A 21,407-nucleotide genomic window follows, 5' to 3' on the forward strand; every position below is an offset into this window, starting at 1 on the left:
AAACTGCTCTACTGGCTCCTAAATGAAAGCAGAAGGAATTCCTATGGTTTTTGGACTAAGGTTTAACTTCTGCTGTCCTTCAATGAGTATTGAGCAAACTTTAATGCCAATCTCTTCGTGAAGTTACTCTCAGAACACCTGCACTGGGGTACCAGGATGCAATGAAATGCAGTGCTCAAGGCAACTGTACACCGGTGTCCAAGTAGATTTAAATTAATATCTGCTTCATGCTCTCCAAATGATCATGCCAATTTAAAAGTGAGATTAAAATAGATCCTAAGAAAAAGAGAGTTAATAAAACATGAGCAACCACCATGAGCCAACAACGGAACAGAAAAGTTTGACATTTGCCCGATCTTATTTTGTTCCTCTGCCCATATTTGGTAAATGTGGTATTTTATCATGCATCTAGACTGGTAAGAGATAAACTCCTGCTACTAAATTTCAATGATTTATCAATTTAATTCCCCAAACCAAACATTTATGTTTCACAAGCAAAATAGTTTGTCTAATTTTAATGGATGTAGTTTTGACTGTGGTATGGAAATGCCATAATGCTTTAAAGCTCTTACTGTTTCTTTTCATCTAACTAGCAACCAACCCAGAGAGAATCTTCAAAGCAGACAGAAAGTAACTTCAACAACCTGTATTTCTAAGGCTTCTTTTTTTATGATTCTGCTGAAAAAAAAACATTTGCTTTTAATTTAAATAGAAAGCATCCAAAATAATAACTGATAACGATCAGTTTCTGAATTCAGGAAAACCTACAACCAGTAAGAGAAAAAACAGTGTATACAGGTAAACTACCACCAAAACGAACCCAGAACAAAAACAGATTGCAGCACACTAAATGGCTGCCAAACAGAAAGATAATTCACATGGCAACAAGAAATTAGAATACCTGGATCAAAAGAAAAAGCCAGAACTACGTGAAGTGAAAGTCCACCACTGTGTTTTGAAGGCAGTACCTTCTGTTCACATCTGCTCTTGCACATCACACCCACAAAGACCCCAAAAGCAGACAGACCACACAACTGACTGTGGCTCTTCAGAGGAAAGGGAGGCAAAATAGGACAGGCAAAACCAGACAATTTATTTAGTGAACATGAGGGAGAATCAACCTCGGAAGTAAGAGAGAGAATACTAAAATGTCCAGAGGGATAGGAAAGGAAAACAGACACGTTTGGTGGTCTAACACTTTCCAGAAGCACCTTTAAGCTTTTGATACCTTTAGGTAAGTAAAAGCTACACTAAAGCAACTTTCTACATCAAGAAAAAAGACTATGATTTCCAGGACTGTATGACTGAAGAGAGCACCCACTCACTTGGAAGCAGTTGTGCTTCTGAATCACTCATGATTTTTTTTTTTTTTTTTTTGGAAATCAAACCTATCAAATCTATTCTTTACACGTACTAAGTTATTCTAACAGAAACTTCTCAAAAGGAACAAGGCTCAAAAAGTATTTATAAATCAATCTTAAAAACTGCAAAACTATTGAATATACATATTGTTATATGACTACTAAGAAATCAACACAGTGGAAAATAAAGCAGTCGAGGGACAGAACTTTACACAGTGTGACAAGTGGTAACATTAAAAACTTGTTTTGAAATTCTTTTTGAAGCAGCAACTTATTTTAGAGTAAAGCCATGTCTAGATAAAGTATAAATACGTAGAAAAGGCAACAAACTGCACTCAGACTGATAATATTAGACCAAGGAAGATAGGAAGGCTCTTTGAGATAGAGAAATCGAAGGAACTTAAAATAACAAACATGCACAGGAAACAAAACAAGACTGAGAAAGTGTGTTATGATTCACCACCTCTAGAGCTTTTTCCACTCTTCTGGATCACTTACTTTGATTATTTAGATTGCTAGCCCTACAATATTTGGGCTCATCACACTTACATAACACAAACCCAGGTTATCACAGAATTTGTGGCACACAGAGGAACAGGCAATGCAATAAAAAAAACTTGGAATGCCAAAATATCTATGGAGAAGTGAGAAAATAGAGCAAGTTAAACATACGTGCCTTGTGATATGACAGCACAAAGACTACATGTGAAAAAGGATTACACAAATCAAGAAACTGTAAGCAATTCTGCCTCAAAGATACAAATAAAACTGACTCTCATTTCTGGGAACCATGTTACCTTCAACTTCATCATCTCCCTGAAAAATCTGGGAACAGCAACAAGTGGTTCATAACTGAAAATGATAAAAGACTACGTCTACTAGCACAGCTTAAGAAAAGCAGAGAAGAAACACATTCACTCAAAGAACCACCAGAAATAATTTGGGGTTTTTTTAACAGTGCTTCCTTCCCATTCCAAGAACTCTAATCAGTCTGAAGCAGCCTAATCAGCACTGGAAGGTAACAGCCTCCAGGTGTGGGGGAAATTTCCTTGACACCGCTGTAACTATTACCCTGCCATTCTCCCAACCTCAGGGTACCTTCCCTTACCCCCAGAACACACAACACAGAAAACTAGCAGAAGATCAAATGACCACAGAGAGATGTAAAACACACAGAAGAGACCTAAAAAACCCCTCCAGTGTTAGTCATCATCACGTTAGCCTCAACTTAATATAGAATAAAACTACTAGGGTAGCAGCTAGGAAAATACCAGGAAAACAGCTAGGATAGCATTGTATAAAGTAGCAGCTTTGCCTATTTATACCCCAGTGAATAGTTGCTACTTCAAGTATTAACCAGGCATCAAAAGCAGAGAAGCCCACAAAGTAAAACTCCACTAATTGGCTCAATTCATAATAGAAAGGTCATAAATTAAGGTCTGATTCCTGTTCTGCTGGACACTGAATTACCTTCCATTTCTATCAGTTGTCTAATCTATAACTTAGTATGCAAGTTAGCCTAGGAAAGTCTACTTAAAGACAGGCCAAAAGTAGTTTTACTTCAAAGGAAAACAAAAATTTACATTTCTCTCTTTGCTCTGCATATATTGAAAATATTTTCTTTGCATCTCTAAGACTTTTTTTTCACTTGGAATCTAAGTTGGTATTACAGCACACAATAAACTATAACGACCAAAATAAGGGTTTTACAGCAATTTTACAGGGGAACTAGTAATTTGTGTAAGATGTTGCGTGGAACAACATTAATGAATATTCTTTGTGTTATTATTTAGGCATATTTAATAAATTATAATACCACTATACATGCCAATAATCTTGGTTTTTTGCAAGATTCTCAATGCAAACAACTTAGGTGCATTTTTCTTCCTCTGACCCTACATAAACTATTTGAATTACACCACCCCCCCACAGTGCAGCAGGATGACAACAGGACTTTCTAGATTACAACAAGTCTTTTGCTTTTCTGTCACTACCAAATATCTTGGCATACACCTTAAGTAAGCCTCTATTAAAGAAAGTATCCGTTAAGCATTAGCAACTGAAGTTCAGCAAAATTTATTTAAGAACTTAAATTCTAGTACAGAGAAGAAAATTAGGTATGGGAAAAGAAATCCCAGTTCTTTTCTCTTTTGCATGTTACCATCGTTAAGGGAAAAAAGTACATCAGTAATGCAAGTGAGAGGCTTCATATTTTTTCCCCAATTATTTGTTGCCTTTTAACGCTGCAAAACCACAACGTGAGAACTGTAATCACTTCCTTAGCATAACACAAAACCAGTGATAAATAGCAAGCATAACATGGAATATTTGTATTTCATTTCCCAATGCAAATTTATCTGAACACGTTCATATTCTAAATGAACTCTGTACACAATACATATAAAGCTATAAAAAGTAACCACTTACACGGATAGATAACCAAAGAAACCTCTAACTCAAAAAAAAAAAAAAATCTTACAAAACTAAGACTTTTGTGTTTCTGCAAGTTATGCCACTGTATTTTTTTAACAGTAGCTGGAAGAGTGGGTAAAACTCACTGTTCATACAAAGAAGTTCCTTACTCTCTTCTGTTCCCTTCTCCTGCACAACTGGAGATTACATTCCCACCTGTTTCAAGGATTCCCTGCAATTACTTGGCTCCTTTACAGGAGGGACCAATTTTTCACTTCCTTTGGGTCAAGTTCTCGTTTTCTCCTCAGGCTATCAGACATATCTCATTCCCTATCACAGCAGAACTTTTCTGTGTGTACCTCACATCATCCCCTTGCCAGAAACTTCTATTCCCATCTCAACAGCTCCATCTGCTCCCTTCTAATCCATGTACTCACTTTCCCACCCAAACAGCAGACTGCTCTACAACTCCCTCAGTTCAATGGGTCCTGCTTCCATACTTCTTCCATGCTCACTCTCCATGCTGCTCATTCCCCTGCTGCTACTCTCCAAACAATATGTAAATATCTTAAAGATACTGGAAAGCTGTGGAAAGAGTGGTATGGTAGAACATTTCCACTGCATCACCCAAGAGAGTTAGTTTTATCTGTGACCAGTTCCACAAATGCCTGATGTCACATCTCTGCCAAAAGGCTGCTCGGGCTGCACATAACACCCTGTTTAACTCCTCTGAAAAGTAAAAAAGGGAAAAAGAAAGAATACCCAGACAGGTTTTTTCCACTACAGCCCAGGAAATTCCCTGAAAAAAATCCACCAATCAAACCTTGTATTTAGAAGTTACCAGTCTTAATGATGTCACAAACTTACACAAAATGCACACAGACCTGAGTGGATGCACAAACCCAACATAAAAGCAAAACCATTTCTCTCTTCCACTGAACAGGAAAACGTTTTTCTCGAATTCTATGAAGTATATTTACATCTTACTACAATAACTATAACAGCTCATTATACCAAGCTCTTTCATCTAGTTCACAAAAAGACCTCATGTTAACCACTCAATTATACCAACCAACAGCTTTAGCAATAAAGATACTCGCCATACAAAATATCTGGGCTGTTTTGTCTTCCCATCAAAAGCTATTTTCTCCAGTGCCAGAAAGGCCTGAACATAACCATTACAGAAACAAGGGGTTTATTTTGCAATTTGAAAGCAAACAACTACAGCAATACATGCAGTTAGAAATGCTGAAAATATCATTTTTCAGCAGAATTTTGGAAACTCACTCGGGTGAACTTCTATACAGCTCACTCTGACATGGCAATATGTCATTTTTTCTACACACAGTCTAAAAAAAAAAAAATCTAACGACTTAACCACCTTGCCACAAGTGCTAATGAATGATTCTTCACTTCCTGGATAGGAACAAGCGAGACTGTGCAGCACAGAGAGGCCTGAAGCACTTTTTAATCTGGTCACATGGATACATGAAGCACACCTATTAGTACCACATGCCTTCCTGATTATATTACGAATTTACTATTCTGCCTTCATATAAACATCACTCATGCAACTCACATGCCACTGCTGAGTCAGTCTCGAAAATTCTTCCCTTTTAAGACTTCAAGAGTTAGATAAAGACTATAATTAAAACTTGAAACAACTAACATTTTAAAACAGCACACATCTTAAAGGTTGAGAAGGCCTCCATTTTAAACCAGATTAAAAAGATTCAGACCAGATCCTGCATTTTTTACGTCTAGATTTCTTATTTTTCAAGTTGTTAGTTACACACAGCCCCATTTCACTCAGTAAAGTTAGCAAACTTGACAATCTGAAGCATAAAAAGGTTTATTACTGAAAAACCTTTCTGAAATGTCTCGTTTCAAAACTATCCTTCTATTAAATAGGAACAGAATAATAACATTTCTAGAAGTATTCTGCAAGTCTAATGTGGTTAAGATAACTCAAATTTTCCTTGAGTATTACTGGGTATTCCTTGAGTCAGTCCCCCACAATAACTGGTTGTGTTGGTGAATAACAAATATGAAAAAAGCCCCCCCACCCAAAAAAACAAAAAACAAAAAAAAAAAAACCAAACCAAACCAAAAAACCAAAACCAACACAAACAAGAAAAGAAAATAAAGCCTTATAAGTTACATGAAAACTGCCCACTCTGTGACAAAGATGGACATTAATTAGTGCTGTATCTGAGGGAAAGATCACTACATAAGATCCAAAGACAACCTGTTACACTTGGCCTACCTAACCAGCACTTAGGTATCAGTGAGGAAAACAGCCAACACCTGCAGCTAAAACGTTCTTTTCCAGTGCTCCTTGCCCAGTCAGTAAGAGGAGGGAGCAAAGGATAAACTGCTAAGGAGGGTAAAGACGATGCAAGAACAGAAAACCAGGGATAACTTCCAGGTGAGAGTACAAAGACACAAGACAAACGTACAAGGGTGAACAAAAACCCTTCATAAAGCTTTACTACTTATATTTCTGATCAACAACTTCTTAAAATTGCAAGATCTACCACTGGTCTCTAAATCGAACAAAATCTGATTATATTATTTCAGATTTAAATATACTTCCATAATAAACCTTCCGGGAAACAAGAATTCAATTATTTCAGTAATCTAATACTAAGTGTAAGAAAATATCCCAGTTCAGCAATAACACATCAGTGAGCTGCAGATGCATCTCCACTGCATTCACCTCAGCTGATTTATACCCAAATCCTGCATCTGCTTAGGTCCAGCTTCAGTACCTGTGGCCCAATGAGAAACTCAAATACTGTGTTTACAAGTTAACCGATCCATTATTTCTTCCTTTAAAAGTCCTATCAAACGTTTCTCAGCATTGCAGTAAGACTAGCAGCTCCAAAGGACCCTGGAGGGACACATCCATCCTTTTCAGCACATGTCTCAAATTAGGCAAAGGCACAAGTAAATGACCAGCATTCACATGCTGATAATAGCCTTTGTTCTAACTGTAAATCCAGAGGATAACTAGACTTGAATGCAGACTATTATGACTCAGCCAGTTTGCTCAGAAAGTCCTACACAAACTTCTGCACGGTAGTGGGAACTTAGCACAATTCCCAGGGAAAAAAAACCGGCATGGCTACAGCTCAACGAGGTACCTACCAGTCCTGGAGTTACTGCACTGAACCCTCCCGCTGAGCTGAAAATGCCACCTGGTTATTTATCCCAGGTATCGCTCTGGGTTCTGATTTTTTGTTTCTGGGGTTTTTTTGAGAGGGAAGATAAGCATGTTTTTAAAAAGCACAAAGTCTGTGTGCATGGAAATGGAATGTTAAAATTCACTCTAAATTTCAGGGTGTTGTCGTTCACCATCATATTTGTTTCTCATGTTCTTATAAATACTTACAAATTTCCTACAGTAATGCCTCAAATTATTTATTCTACTAGCAGATACTCTTAAAATACATTAAAATGTTAATAATAGAAGTTGCTGAACAGAAGTTAGATTTTGATCATATGCAAGATTTTCCTCTTCAGCTGTTTTGTTTGTATTTTCTACTTGATACCACTAAGCCAAAAATCAGAGATAACACACTGTGGAGAATGACAAAGATCATACATAGGGAAATGGGAATTTGATCACTCATGGAATTCAGGCCCTCTTACCACACCCACTTATTCATTCAAATTTTCTAAAGAGGAAACAAGAAAAAAAAATCCCAAGCCCAGGGGCATGATCTCAGTGCTACCAAACCTGCCTACAACAGGAGAGTCTTTAGCAAGTACACCCTTCCACCAGCTTCCTCCTGCTAAACCCACGGACTGCAAAGTCAAGCCTGGCAGTTCCACCTCTTTCCTTTTCTCTCTCTTTCCTCCTCCAGGTAATCTTACTATACAACACTCTGAGATTCATGACACCGAGTTCCTCGGGACTTCAGAGACACAGGTAGTCAGCAAAGGTCATGAAGTACTGAATAATAAATTATTTCTTATAAAACATCACTTAACAGATAAAATATCATTCTCTTAATAGTTACAGAACTTCCATTTTAATGCAGAGGTGACCAAATCAATGAATGATGAATTGTTTCAGGATTTCAATATCTATTATCATAAACCTGTACCTCCAGTTTTAAGACTAAACTGTCCCCAGATCTTCTCTGATATTTCACCATCCCAACTCACATACTCTTAAGCTCTTCAGCACATCCCTTACCTTTTACAACACTCTGTCTGATCATCTGAAAGGCACAGGATTATGCTGTGGCTGCCTTCCAAGCAGCAGCAATCATTTGGATCACTATGTCAAGCAAGAGACTTGCTGGACTACATGAGACAAAAATAATAAAGCATTCTAACACGCTGCAGCAAAGAGTGCACACCAAAGGAAATTTTCCATCCCCAGGAATAACAAATGGCACTCTTGGTAGCATTGCTCTTTTCCTAACCAACTTCACAAGCAGGCTTTGAAATTACAACACAAAATGCCCTCTAAGCACCCCGAGTTCAAGACAAAACTTTGCAAAGATTAAAACCAAGGCACAGTCCTCATTTAAACCACTAAACACGAGTCCCACTCCTGCAACTGAGTCCCTGTGGACTGTGCAGGGAAAGAGGAACGAAGGGCACTCACATGGATTTAACGGTGTGACTACAGCAAGAGAACCACGAGAACAATGACAGAGAAAGAAAGTAGCACAGCAGCTCGGAGTGCACAAGGCACAGTGACACTACTTCCAGAAAACCCCTCCGAGTTATTTCCGTTATTTCCTCAACCCACAAACTGACACACGCTTGGATAAGATCAGGGTGAGAGTCAGACTTTAATTCCACGAAAAACGAGAAACTACTATCTTCAAATACTGTCTTAAAATGCCTTTATGTACCTGTTGTTTTTCCAGAAGTCTAATCTCAGCTTCTGAACAACAACAAACAAACCCCAACATCCACACCCCCTTTCCATCTTGCACAAGTTTGGAAGAAAGAAAACGTGACTTCAACGAGTCTCAAAAGTCAGATGGAAACCGAAGAACTGAATTTATTTCTGTCTTCATCAGACTTTTAGGTCAACTGCACGATTTTGGGGAACTGACTCACACGGGGTTTTGTTTGGTTGGTTTTAAGCCTCGAGGTCAGATCTAGTCATGCCCCATTTCTGAAATATGGGTATTTGTGTAGTTACAGAGATTTTGATCTGACATATATTCAAAGTACGTTTCTGGACCAAACCACATAATTCTTCACACTTAAAAATGAAATTATCTGAAGAAAGTACAAACAAAACTGTAATTGTTACTTAAGTGTAACTCTAGCAGGGAAGTCTGATACTTTTTTTTTTGCTAAACAAACGAAAAAATTGTACAAGTTTCTTCAACTATTTGAAGGGACTAATTAGTAAACGGACGTACAGCACTGTAAGGCTGTTCTTATGTCTATGTTCCATCCTATTTTCAGCTTTTCAATTAAACTGTTGCACACAACACCCAAGAAAGCTATTACACAAGCCATGTTCTTTGAAATGCTTGACTTAGGAGGTTGAAACAGACCTGAAAGGTGGAATATCCGACCATGTGTAAGAATTTGGTGGTGCCTTTCCACAAGAATTCAAGGTAAAATCTGGGTAAAATGAGATGTGTAGCTTTAACACAAAAAAACCTCAAGAACTAATCTTTACATTCACTATTTCAGAACTCGCCCAAAGACGACTTTGAGCCTCCCAAGCCTCGCTTAGTGCTGTGCGTGACTATTACTTGTGCACACGTAATACAGAAGGGCTGGTCTCCTTTTTATTTTAGCAAACTAGATTTTTTTTCCCCCCTTACGGTTTAAGATGTGACCATCGGCTTTCTGCCTCTAGAGCAGAGCCCCTGTTGCGGGCACAGGTAGAACCGCATCCACAGAACGCATTTCCCATTCCGAAGCCTCTGCACACCCCACATACGCCAGGACACAGCCCTGAGGAACCCCGAAAGCACCGGCTGAGAAAGACCCGCAGGGAAGAGGCGGCTGGAGGAGGCAGCGCCCGGCGGGGCCGCCCGGGGCTCTCGGGGCCGGGGGAGCGCCCCCTCCTCCCCGGGCAGGGCCGGGCTGTGCCGGGAGGGGGCCCGGGGAGCAGGGGCGGGGGCCCGGCACAACTTGGCCGGAGAAACCTGTGGCTGCCGCGACACCCCCGCGGGAGGGGAAGGGCGCCGGGCACTGACCTGTCCTCCGAGTCCATGCGGCTGAGGGGCTCCCCGTCCGAGGACATCTCCAGGCTGCCCCGCCGCCCGCCCGACGTGGCGCTGCCGCAGCTGCTGCCGCCGCCCGTGCCGGGGCCGGTGCCGTACCCCTCGTCGCCGCCGCTGGACACGCTGCTGGAGGAGCTGGAGCCGCCGCCGCCGCGGCCCGGCCCGTCCCCCTGGCTGCCCCGGGGGCCCTTGGGCTCCTCCTTGGCGTCGGCCTCGCTGCCGCCGCCGGGGCTCGGCGAGCGGGTCTCGTCGCTGCAGCAGCCGCTGCTCGTGCTGCTGCTGCTGCTGCCCACCAGGCTGCTCTCCTCCTCCTCGCCGCCCTCCTCCTCCTCCTCCTCCTCCTCCTCTTCCTCCTCCTCCTCCTCGTCCTCGTCCTCCCCGTCCCCGGCCTGGCTGGCGCTCTCCGGGCTGGGCTCCGACATGCTCTCCGCCTCGCCGTTCAGCAGCAGCAGCGGCTCCGGCTCCGCCGCGGCCGACGACGAGGGCGGCGGCGAGGACGAGGACCCGGCCGCGCCGGCGGCGGCCGCAGCCACCTCCACCGGCACCTCCACGGCCGTCTCCGCCTCCTCCTCCCCGGCGCCGGGCGCCGCCTGCCCGGGAAGGCGCCGCGGCGGCTCCGCCATGTCGCTGCAGCGAGCGGCCGCCATGGCGCCTGCGAGTCGCTCCGCGCGCGGCGGGGGCGTGTGCGCGCGCGAGAGCCCCGTGTGCGCGCCCGCGCGCGGCCCCCGGTGCGCGCGCCCGCGCCTTCCCTCGCGCACCCGCAACGACCGGGGAGGGGCGGGGCGGGGCAGGGAGGGGGCGGGGCCCGGCTCGTGCCGCCGCTGCCGCACGCGCTACGGAGCGCGCCCGGGGACAAACAACGCGCGGAGGGCGGAGCGGCGGCCGCCGCCCCCGGCACGGGGGAGGGGGGGCTGAGTGGCGGAGGGAACACACGGGGCTGGAATCTTCAGGGATCCTGGCTGGCATCGCCAGGGATCTCGGCTGGAATCCCCGGGGATCTCGGCTGGAATACCCCAGGGATCCCGGCTTGAATTCCCAGGGATCTCGGCTGGAATAGCCCAAGGATCCGTACTTGAATCCCCCGGGGATCCCAGCCTGAAACCCCCGGGCATCCCGGCCTGAATCCTCAGGGATCTTGGCTTGAAACCCCCAGGGATCCCGGCCTCAGTCTCCAAGGGATCCCGGAGCGAACCCTCAGGGACCCCGGCCACCCGCTGGAATCGCGTCATCCCCATTGACCGCCCCAGGGGGAAGCGGGAATCCCGCTGGACGAGGCGCTCCCGGTCGCACTCCAGGACAAACCCCATAGCGTCCCACAGCAGGGCATGAGCATTCCCGGCTGCAGTTCCCGGGAGCTGGGCGGGCTCAGGCTGCCGGAGGGAGGGGGCAGAGGGTCCGGGAGAAGCCCCGTGGAAGTGCCGGCCCCGCCATTGCGGAGCCCCGCGGTCCCCTCACGGCAGTGAGGGGGAAAGAGGGAACAGGGAACTCTCCGGAAACCGAGAACCGGAGCTGCAGGCTCACGGTGGGAAACTACCGGAGGGTTGGCCAAGGGGAATGCGCTGGCTGAGGCACAGAGGAGCCAGGAAAAGGGTTTCCGTGATACTGATGAACGGGAATGGGGAAAGCGGCGGCGCCGTGAGGGGAGAGAATAAACTGGGACGCACTGGCCCCAAAACATCCCCTGGCAGAGCAGGGGCTCGCTGGGTACCGGGCACAGGCTGTGTGACCAAAGGGAAGGCGAAACATCACAGAGTCATGGAATTCCAGCCGCCCCGCTATGGGCACGGACACCTTCCACTAGACCAGGTCGCTCCAAGCCCCGTCCAACCTGGCCTTGAACACTTCCAGGGATGGGGCATCCACAGCTTCTCTGGGCAACCTGTGCCTCACCACCCTCACAGTAAAGAATTTCTTCTTAATATCCAATCTAAGTGATTGAATTACTTCATTTAAACAAAGTTAAAGCCATAGAGTTTAATGTACTAAAGCTGTGGAAATTTGTTAATTTTTTTCCTCTCCAACCTAAACTCACTTCTGGAGATACTGGGTTAGTAAAGTTGTCGAGTTGGGAATTGTGCCATGTGAAAAGGAGGAAACCATCAGTGTGTGTGTAGAAGGGGAAAGGTGAAGGATAGCTCAACAGAATGCCTGTCAGTCACGTGCAAGACTTTAGGACAGAGTTTGAAAATTAATTTTAATAATAATAATGTAAAATAGGATAAAGTTTACAAAAGATAGATCATGCCAGACAAATGTGACAGACCTTTTGACAAGAGCTTTGTGTACACAGGCATCAAGAAAGCGTTTCATAAAGTGTCATGTGGAAGTGATTAGAAAAAGTTTATAGGATGGGGATTTGCAGCAGAACAGGAAGATGAGTAGAATCTGATCACAGAGATAAAATCAGGTAATTTGACAAATTATTGGAGAGATGAAGAGGGCAATTGAAAAGCATAAAATGCTATTCCACGTGAATTGTAAATGTCATTCATCTGTCAGTCCTTACCCAACTCTTACAGAGCTTGCCGCATTTAAAACCAAAATCATGAAGCTGTGGTAGTTCAGTTTAAAAACAAACTACAAAACACAGAACCACAGCTCAGTCCAGAAAAACATCGTGCCTTCTGCACGCTGGGAAGAACATGACCAATTCAAGTTCCAGCAGGCATCTCTGGCTTATCCCCAGAGATCCTAGATTCCAGGAGAAGTTAACCGTGTGGGATTAAGATCTGGAAAAGGTGCTCCTGCGACCTGGATTTGCATAGCTGGAGATGACTCCCAGCCCATCAGCACACGTAGTAGTTGTTTTCAGCAACGAGAACAACCCGTGGCGCAGCAGCATCAAAATAGATGCCACAGCACTCCGAAAGAGCAACAAAGGGACGCGATTGGGTTGATCTTCTAAATCAAACCAATGACATCTTTAACCTGCAGAGGAGCATAAACAAACTTTGGAAACCGGCAACAGCAAAAAAATGTTAAGTTTCTCAGATTTCTAGAAGCCACCCTCAGCTGGAAAGTGGAAGTGGTTTAGAATGCTTTTAAAAAAATAGAGGGGGAAAAAAGGGCAAGAACAGCTGTAATGCTGTTTCGTCTGTGTAAGATATGGAAAGCAGGTCTACTAACTCCACCAAAATAGTCACCAAATCCTGAGCTTCTACATCCTGGCTTGCCTTTCCTCCCGGGAACAGCGTGTGCTGTGCTTCGCTCCTGGCCGAGGAAGGTGCGGGGCTCCCAGGGGGTGTTGCTGTCACTGCTCTAATCGAACACGAAGCGTCACGTTTCGAAAACAAACGACCCCCTTTGATTCAGTAAGAAAACGGCAGTGGCTGAAATAATTCCTATGTCTCTTCTACCCACTGATGCCCTTCTGGAGTTCTCTGCTGTAGCGAGGGGCAGAATCAGAGAGGTATCAAGTAATGAAAAATACATAAAGGACTTGGGTAAAAGACGCCTTCCACAAACTATGAGATGAAAGGGGGGGAAGTTATCACAAAGAACTCAATGTACCCTAGTGTAACTTGCCCGGATTCACTCCACTGTGTGCTCACAAGCCGATCGTTGCCCTTTCCCACCCCCCCCCGCCCTCCCACGTCTCTCTCGGTTTCTTAAGGCGGTGTGTGCACGCAGAGGCTCCCCGTGTTCGCGGACCGAGAGCCGAGCAGGGCGATTCGGACCTCCCACTTCCCGCTCTCCTAAGCAGGGCGGTAGGGACGCCAGCTCATTAGGTAATTTGTGTATTCAGAGAGGGTCAGGCAAGGAAACCTCAGGACATTTCCACTGCCTAATGGAAACCCCTTGGCATTTAAGCAAGAGATCAGTACCAAAGAGGTCACTGCTGCAGCAGGCAGTCAGCTAAGAAATACTCTATGATAATATCTTGATGTCCTGCTCTCAGGTTTTCAAAATCACATAATTTTGTGTTCAGGTCCTTGAGTGCTGTAAGGTCCTAATCAAGTGAAAGCAGCAATGATTGCTGGTTACTGAGCTTTCTCTGTACAAACCTACCAAAGCTAAACCTTCTTTTTTTTTTTGCCAAGGTTTTTATCATTTTTCAAAACTCTTGAATGAGGAGATCTGTCAGAGAACAGGTGAGTCTAGAACTTGCAAAAGCATCTATATAATTTGCATTTGAATGGTCTGATAAAAGCTCAAAGCAGGAGACCTGCTGTTAGGAAACCCTTTGGAAAAAAAACCCAAACGTCCACTTGAGCTTTGTGGATGAATGTTACTCTGTTGTTCACACAAAGAGTTTCTGATATACTCAGTCTAGCTTGGTATGATCATCTTACAACAGGAACGATGCTTTAAAGCTCAGATATTTGTGTTGAGGAATCAACAAAGTACAAAATTAAAAAAAAAAAAAAGTCAGTAGATAAACCAGAAGAAAACCGTTCACAGGAAAAGATTCCAAGCAGAACCATCACCCACCAGTGCAAGAACAACCAAGCTGCAGACACAGCAAGCAGGGAGAAGAAATTGAGATTTTATTCTCTTACCTCAGGAACACCAGGGTGCAGGGCATTCACACTGACAGCAGAATCAATAACAAACTCCAAGGAAGTAGTTTCGTCTTTTCTTAAGTCACAACAATTTTGCTGTTTTGTGGGGTTTTCTTCAAGGACAGTTAGGTGAGATCACCAGAAGATTTTGTATGTGTAAGGCAGTTTTCTTGAGGTTTTTGCCCTAACTTTGATTGGCACACTACTATGATGTATAGTATGCACTTCAAAACAGCAAGAAAGGCCTATAAAGAGAGAAGAAAAAATAAACAGGCCTAAGGTACAGTAGAGGTGACATCCTGTCCTGCACTTGCTTGGATACCAGGGGAGATTCTGTAAAACTAAGCCTTTGGTCACTGAGCTCCCTTCTCCAGCCCCTGCCTCCACATGCACGTCTTAAGCACTGCAGGAAATTCCTGCTGCCTGAACCTCATGACTCACCTTGCTCACAGTATTCTGCCTGCTCAGCAGCCTCTGTAAACTGCACCCTTCCCTTCTTTCTGCCCCACCCTTGCCCATCCAAATTCAAGGTCTGGAGGAAGAGGCTGCACTCTCTCATTGCTTCAAGTAGGCGCCCAGCGCTGGGTTCTCACCCTTCCCTTCAGACCGGACTGAAACTGCCTCACGCTGCAATTCTGACCCCACCCTCTCCTGGAGCACCCAGTTAATTCCCCCTTTAAACTCAGCTTCCACGCTCTTTTCTTTTCAAGGCTGCCTTTAATCTTGCCCTATACTGTTTGCTTGGGTACCACCACTGTAAGAAACCTAAGCCATGCTTAGGTTGGGTCAAACCAAAAGAAGGGAATGAATGTTGAGCTCGGTCCCTCTTCTCTCCCGGTGAGGCGATGAGCCCTCGCTGGGGCCGTGCACTGGCTTTGCAAAGCACTTAGCAGCAAAGTGAATTCTGGATGCTGCTCGGGACCTTCTTCCCCCTCTGCCCTGCTCCTGCTTTGTTACAGCTCTCACGGTGACACGCTGCCTCTTCTGTTGTGCCAGCACAGCTGTCTCTGAAATTCATGCCATGAGCTAGACCAAGGAACTGCTTTTTGTGGTAACTAGGAGGAAAAAAAAAAATCAAATGGCATTCTGTTGCTGTTAGGTCATGAAACTTCAGGAAACTCCAGACAGCTCAGTTAAATGTCACTGTGCCCACTCTGGGGACGAGGACAAAAAGAACAGAAAAATTTAAAAAATTATTAAGATGACACAAAGGACCAGGACTTAGTTCAGGAATGCAAAACTCCATTCTGTCATTCTGGAGCTTATCCAAAAGCGCATCCTAACATCCATTATGTCTGCATTTGTATTTTGGTAACAATGTGCCAGCCCAGTGGAGATGAGGGCATCTCTGCTTAAAGCCATCTATAAACACAAACAGGGAGAGGAAGCCCATGTTCCACAGATCCTCTGATGCAATTGAAAGGAATCAAATACCTTACAAGTGCATAAAACCTCTTCTCTAAAACGCACGCTAATTGATGTTCAATTTGCTGTCAAATTCTATTGAAGGAAAACACGAAGAGCAAAACAAGCATGAAGATCTCTTGTAAGTGGAAGATACAGAGCTGTGAGTTCAAGGCGTGAGAAGGCCTCGTGATGTGGCTCATTGATGTGCTCCACAGCCTGTTGCAAAAACTGAAACTTAAGCACAGAATTTCAAGTAGGGACTATTTAGCTGTGATAAGCTATTAGTTATTATGGATACCACTGAGAACAAACTCAGAATTTGCTTCAGAAGCAAAAGCTACTTGCAGTACTTCTGCACTTGTGTATCTGAATATTAATCCTGTCACCCCGTGCCTCTCAATTTTTGTGAGTCCCGGGGACTTGCATAAGCATGTGCTAAAAATGGGTTGTGCTTTTCTTTGAAACTATTCAGAAAGTTTTCCAAATGCCACATTGAAAAATTTAAATAATTGATGCAATACATGGTATGAACAGATAATATATGCAGTACTGTACAAGAAAATAGAGCATATTTTTTCTGTCATTAATACTGCCAATATTTTATATTATGATTAAAAAACTATATAAATTATCTTTTCCTTGCAAAGTATCCCATACCTCCTTGGGTACATTTTTTATTTGGCAGAGTTTCCTCCTTTTCAATAAAAGACAGCCAAAATTCCCAAGTCTCAGAAAAATCAGCGTTTTTAAATGGTGTAATGTAGATTAGTTTTAACCAGAGATAATTAACACATTTTCTTCAAGATTATAGAGTCTTTACACGCCATTAATTTGGAGAATTTGTATTTTCAACATTCTTATGCAAAACAGAGCTGGATTCCAGCCTTAAATGAAGGTGTGTGTGCCTGAGCACATACACAGGGTTGCCTCCAGTATGTCCCTATATTTTCTGCAGGTCAGTTGCCACAGAGCCTTACAATAAAACCAGGGGGACGTCATCCCAACAGAAGGAGGGGGGGATTCTGCACAAGTACACTAGGCAGTAAATCCCTTTTTTTTTTTTTTCTAAAAATGTAGATGTGAAGTCGGGAGCAGAGGCTTTCTTTGCACACATGGAGACTCTTTTCTTAACCATAAAAGTAATCAAGATCTTGCATGTTGCAAAACCGGTGTGTAACCTTTACAACCAAATAGAAATGCATAATTAATTGAATGCTAATTAAATACAAATGACAGCTTGGAAAGAGTACAAGTTTACAACAGCTTTTGCACGTTCTAGGATTACTTTAAAACTCCCCTTCTTCAATTTGTGGTCATAACTAGAATATGAGTTTTCCATAGAACAATTTTAGATTTTTTTAAAAGTAATGTTTCATAAAATTTAAATGAAATTTCCCCTTGAAGAAATCTAGCTATAAAGTTTATGCTTTTTTTCATGCCTGCCTTTTTTCTTTTTCTTGAAAGAATCACTTGTCTTTCCAAGATCAAGCTCTTGTGAACATGTGTCCTTCCAACCACAGTTCTCAGCTTCCCAGAACATGCTGTGGTGGGCCCAGCAAGGGGCCCTGGAGATAATTAAGGGAGTGGAGCATGTCAGATGAGGAGAGGCTGAGGGAGCTGGGACTGTTCAGCCTGGAGAAGTGAGGGCTCAGGGGGATCTTAGCAAGGTATAAATACCTGAGAGGGGAAGTGAAGAAGATGGAGCCCAACTCAGTGGTATCTGGTGAAGGGCAACAGTCAATGGACACCAACTGAGAGTGAGAAAATTCTATTGAAAAAATTTTAAAAACCCTTTTTCACTCTCAAGCGGTGGAAGAGGTTGCCCAGAGAGGTTGTGGCATCACTATTAATTAAGATATTGAAAACATACCTAGACATGGTCCTGGGCAGCCTGCTCTAGCTGACACTGCTTTGAGCAGGGGAGTTGGACTCAGTGATCTCCAGAGGTGCCTTCCAACCCCAACTATTCTGTGATTCTGCAGAGTTGAGATATTATTCCCACATTACACAAAGACACAGGCATTGCCGAATCTGCAAAAACAGTAAGCATTTTTCTGGGTTCCCAGATTTAACCATATACCCTGGCTTTGCCCCAGCTCCACATGAGGATAAAAACCATGTTCACACCACTTGTGTCTTGCACCGTGATTAATAAAGATGGGAAGGGAGCCCTGGGTGGGAGCCACAGCACCTCAGCTGAACTGTGTGACTGGGACCAAGCACTGAGTCACTGCAGGCAGGTTTAGATGCAGCCTGAAAGACTAAGGACTGCATTCAGAAATGCCATGGTAGCCTGTATGACAAATTTAGGGTCCTGCTACATCCCATGAGATTAGAAATGACAAGCAAGAGAGATTATGTATTTCCCATGATTGCCAGATCTTGGCAGGCTACGGACTTAAGGGAGAGAGGTTATCCTTAAGAGAAGCATTTATCACACAGTCTGGCCAGCCTTGGGCAAGATACTGTCATGGAACGGGTGTCAAAGTCCAGATTTCCCAAACCCCTAAGAGCTGGACAATTCATCTTCTCTCCCCACTGCTCTGCTTAAGTTACAAGAAAAATCCAGGTCATGGAAAGTTTATCAAACAGCTAGAGGTATACTGAATTAGTTTATTTAAATGGAAGTTATTATTAGGTAGGGTTGAGCACAAGCAAACGTGTGAATTTCAGAAAAGTTCAGATTTGCAGCCAAAAATTAGATTTGCAGCCAAAAACTTGAATTGCCATTATTAGGGTATTCACTGAACAGCAGAAGTCATATTCAGAGTAATCAAAACTAATTTAACAATTACAAAACCAGCAGGATAACATCATTGTCATTTGCCACTAACGACAAATGTTTATTACAGATAGCGTATTTGTCTTCTGAGCTATTAAAACACTGTTTGCCATTCATAACTCTTCAAACCTCTCCCTTAGGATGAAGGATCCATCATGCTCGTGGAAAATAAGCCAAGCTTGTAGAAGTACAGCGCCCCTCCCTATTCTCAGTCAATCAAATCAGGGAGAGAGAGAGGGAGACTGATGAGAACAACCTACTTTTCTGTGCCTGGCATTCACTGAATGTGAAAGGGGGTTTCAGCAGGACCGGGAAAGTAGCTGTTGTCATGACAGCACTGGGAAGCCCTGGGACTGAAAAGATCTTCATCAGCTCACTGCAGCAATTCTGTGCCAAAGGAACTGTGCTGCCTGTCTGCATGCTGACAACAGAGCCAGGGGAATGCCTGCTTGTCAAATCTCCGTGGCTTCACTCTGCAGACTTCCCCACTCTTGTCCTCTGAAGCTGCAATAGTTACAATCTGGCAAAAATGGATCTCTCCTGAACCCCTCCTCCCCCTTCAATGCTCCGGATACCTTCTGTTTATCCCCTTGGTTTAACAAGGGCAGCACCCAGCCTTCTTGTACTCTCTTTTACCATAAATATGTCATGCAGAAGGCAACAGTAACCTATGGAAAACCTAATCAATTAAAAACTAATTTTGCTGTCCAACTCCTTGGATGTAACGACTGCCATTCCTTTTGCCTCAGTGTTACGGGCCAGCATTCTGACTGTGATGTTTGGGATGATGGCCCACACTGTGAAGTTTTCATGGCAGCTTTGGGGCAAGAGGCTGAGAGAATTTCTGTGGCAGTATCAGCTCCTTGGGGTCACACGCTTGACAAAGGTGGGATCTTACCTGTTCATCTCTGGCCATTCCAACCCAAGTAAATGCATCATCCTTCACACTGCAGTCAGGCAACTTGCCATCTGTGCCAACTGCCCCACTGGAATCACCACAAGCACCAGTTTTGGGAGACCTACAAGACTATTCCATTCACAGTGAAGTTTTATTTTACAGAAATGACTGAAAACGATTGCTGCATAGGTGAAACCCTCATGATGTAAACAAGGAAAGAGAAAGAGAGGTCTTTTTGGCTGTGCACATATTGATGGAGTTCTGATGCTGTTTATTTGAGGCAGCTGGAAATATGGACAACTGGAAACTTGCATTATGCTCCCACTGATTATCACTACTGGAATGAAAACTGAGACTGAGCTCTTTACACCCAATCTCACAACAGCCCCCTTTTTTGCAAATCAGATAATCAGAGATGTGTGCTCTCAGGTGAATTCTACGAGCCTTGTCTGAAAGTTCAGCCTCTCTGGTACTGATTGCAAAATTCACATTGACCTCAGTGGGGCCTGACTGTCAAACTCAGCCTGAGAGCTGGAGAACTAAGGAGTTCTGAGGAGTTCTTAGCAAATCCTGAGATCGTTGGCTTATGGTGGATGGCTGCTGGGAGGTGGGGACCCGGCACGTACCACACAGGAGAGTCTAAGTTGCACTGTGACCCCTCCATAATTCAGAATTTAAGTAGTTCAGAGGTTCACTCTCTCAGGAAGCCAAGAATACATTGCAGAACTGGGAGATGTAAAACCTAAATTAGCTTAATGCCCCGATGATGTGCCCTACAGACATGCTGCATGTCTTCTAATAGGCAAAGCAGCGATTCCCCTCTCATGAATTCCAGTCCCAGCTCAGTTGCTCCCAGATTCTCTGAACAACAGACTGGATAGGAGTGAGCAAAGCATTTTATCATGTTGTTCAGCAGCAATTTATCCATGGTCAGGATATGCATAATAGACTCTCTTTCCCAGGATTGCTCTGAGGTAGAGTTGTCTTCCAGTGAAAGCTGCTGTAATACATACACATGGAATGTTCTCAATAGAGGTGGGCCTGGCTTTTAATGACATGATGCTTTTGAGTCTATTCAGTCTTTTAAAACTGCTTTTTTTCAGTCAAGATGAACATTATGTGCTTAATGATTTTTGCCTAGTGACACATGTAAACTGTATTCAAGAAACAAATACTATCCACTAGTTTTTCTAGACAGTTCAGTGCACCAAAACCACCAACTATAGTACTTAAATTACAGTAAGGAAGTGGGGTACTAAATATTCTTAGCAGCAGTTTGCTTTATATTGCATTTAACTGGATAATTTATCAGAACCATCATCTTTACAGCTGAATTTCTGTCTGTGTTTGGCAATGATAAGGATTTGTTTTCTCTTGGTGAAAAGTTGAATTCAGCTATTTAAAGCCTGGAAACATAGGAAACTTTTTACAGCAAGGTCAAAAAGACCTAATTTTAAACGTGGTGAATCTTATAATTCATGCCTATGTATCTTCACATAAAACTGGGGACTCTAAGTTGAGAAAAGTATTTGATTTAGGTTGTGCTAGTGCATAAGAGGTACAACAAAGAGGTATGTATTATAGAAGTGTAACTCAGGCACTGAAAAGCATTAAGGTATCAGCCCAGTAGAGAGAGATGACCTACTTCTGCCTTGTTTCTTCCAAGGAAAATCCTTTGGCACCACTTCAGGCCATGGTTTCTGTTCTCCCTGCTATCTTGAGGACCTGATCTTACACAAAGGTGCCTCAGCCACATTCACATCCCAGTTTCTCAAGCACAGGTTTCATGTAGAGAGATAGCAAAGCAGCCAATTTAAAATGGGACTTCAC

At 43.7% G+C, this 21,407-nt stretch overlaps 1 protein-coding gene across 3 annotated transcripts in view; it reads right to left on the minus strand.

Annotated features, from left to right (window-relative positions):
• The window catches only part of AEBP2 (AE binding protein 2), a 46,134-nt gene extending 35,499 nt beyond the window's left edge, over positions 1-10,635 (minus strand). For 2 of the 3 annotated variants that reach the window (XM_032688854.1, XM_032688853.1), the window contains exon 1: positions 9,962-10,635. In XM_032688854.1, coding sequence (XP_032544745.1) covers positions 9,962-10,635 — 674 coding nt within the window. The remainder of the gene's footprint in view (positions 1-9,961) is intronic. The other variant, XM_032688855.1, reaches the window with a different exon arrangement.
• Between the last annotated feature and the right edge of the window lie 10,772 nt (positions 10,636-21,407).

This window comes from Chiroxiphia lanceolata, chromosome 5 (assembly GCF_009829145.1).
Source record: "Chiroxiphia lanceolata isolate bChiLan1 chromosome 5, bChiLan1.pri, whole genome shotgun sequence".
NCBI lineage: Eukaryota > Metazoa > Chordata > Aves > Passeriformes > Pipridae > Chiroxiphia > Chiroxiphia lanceolata.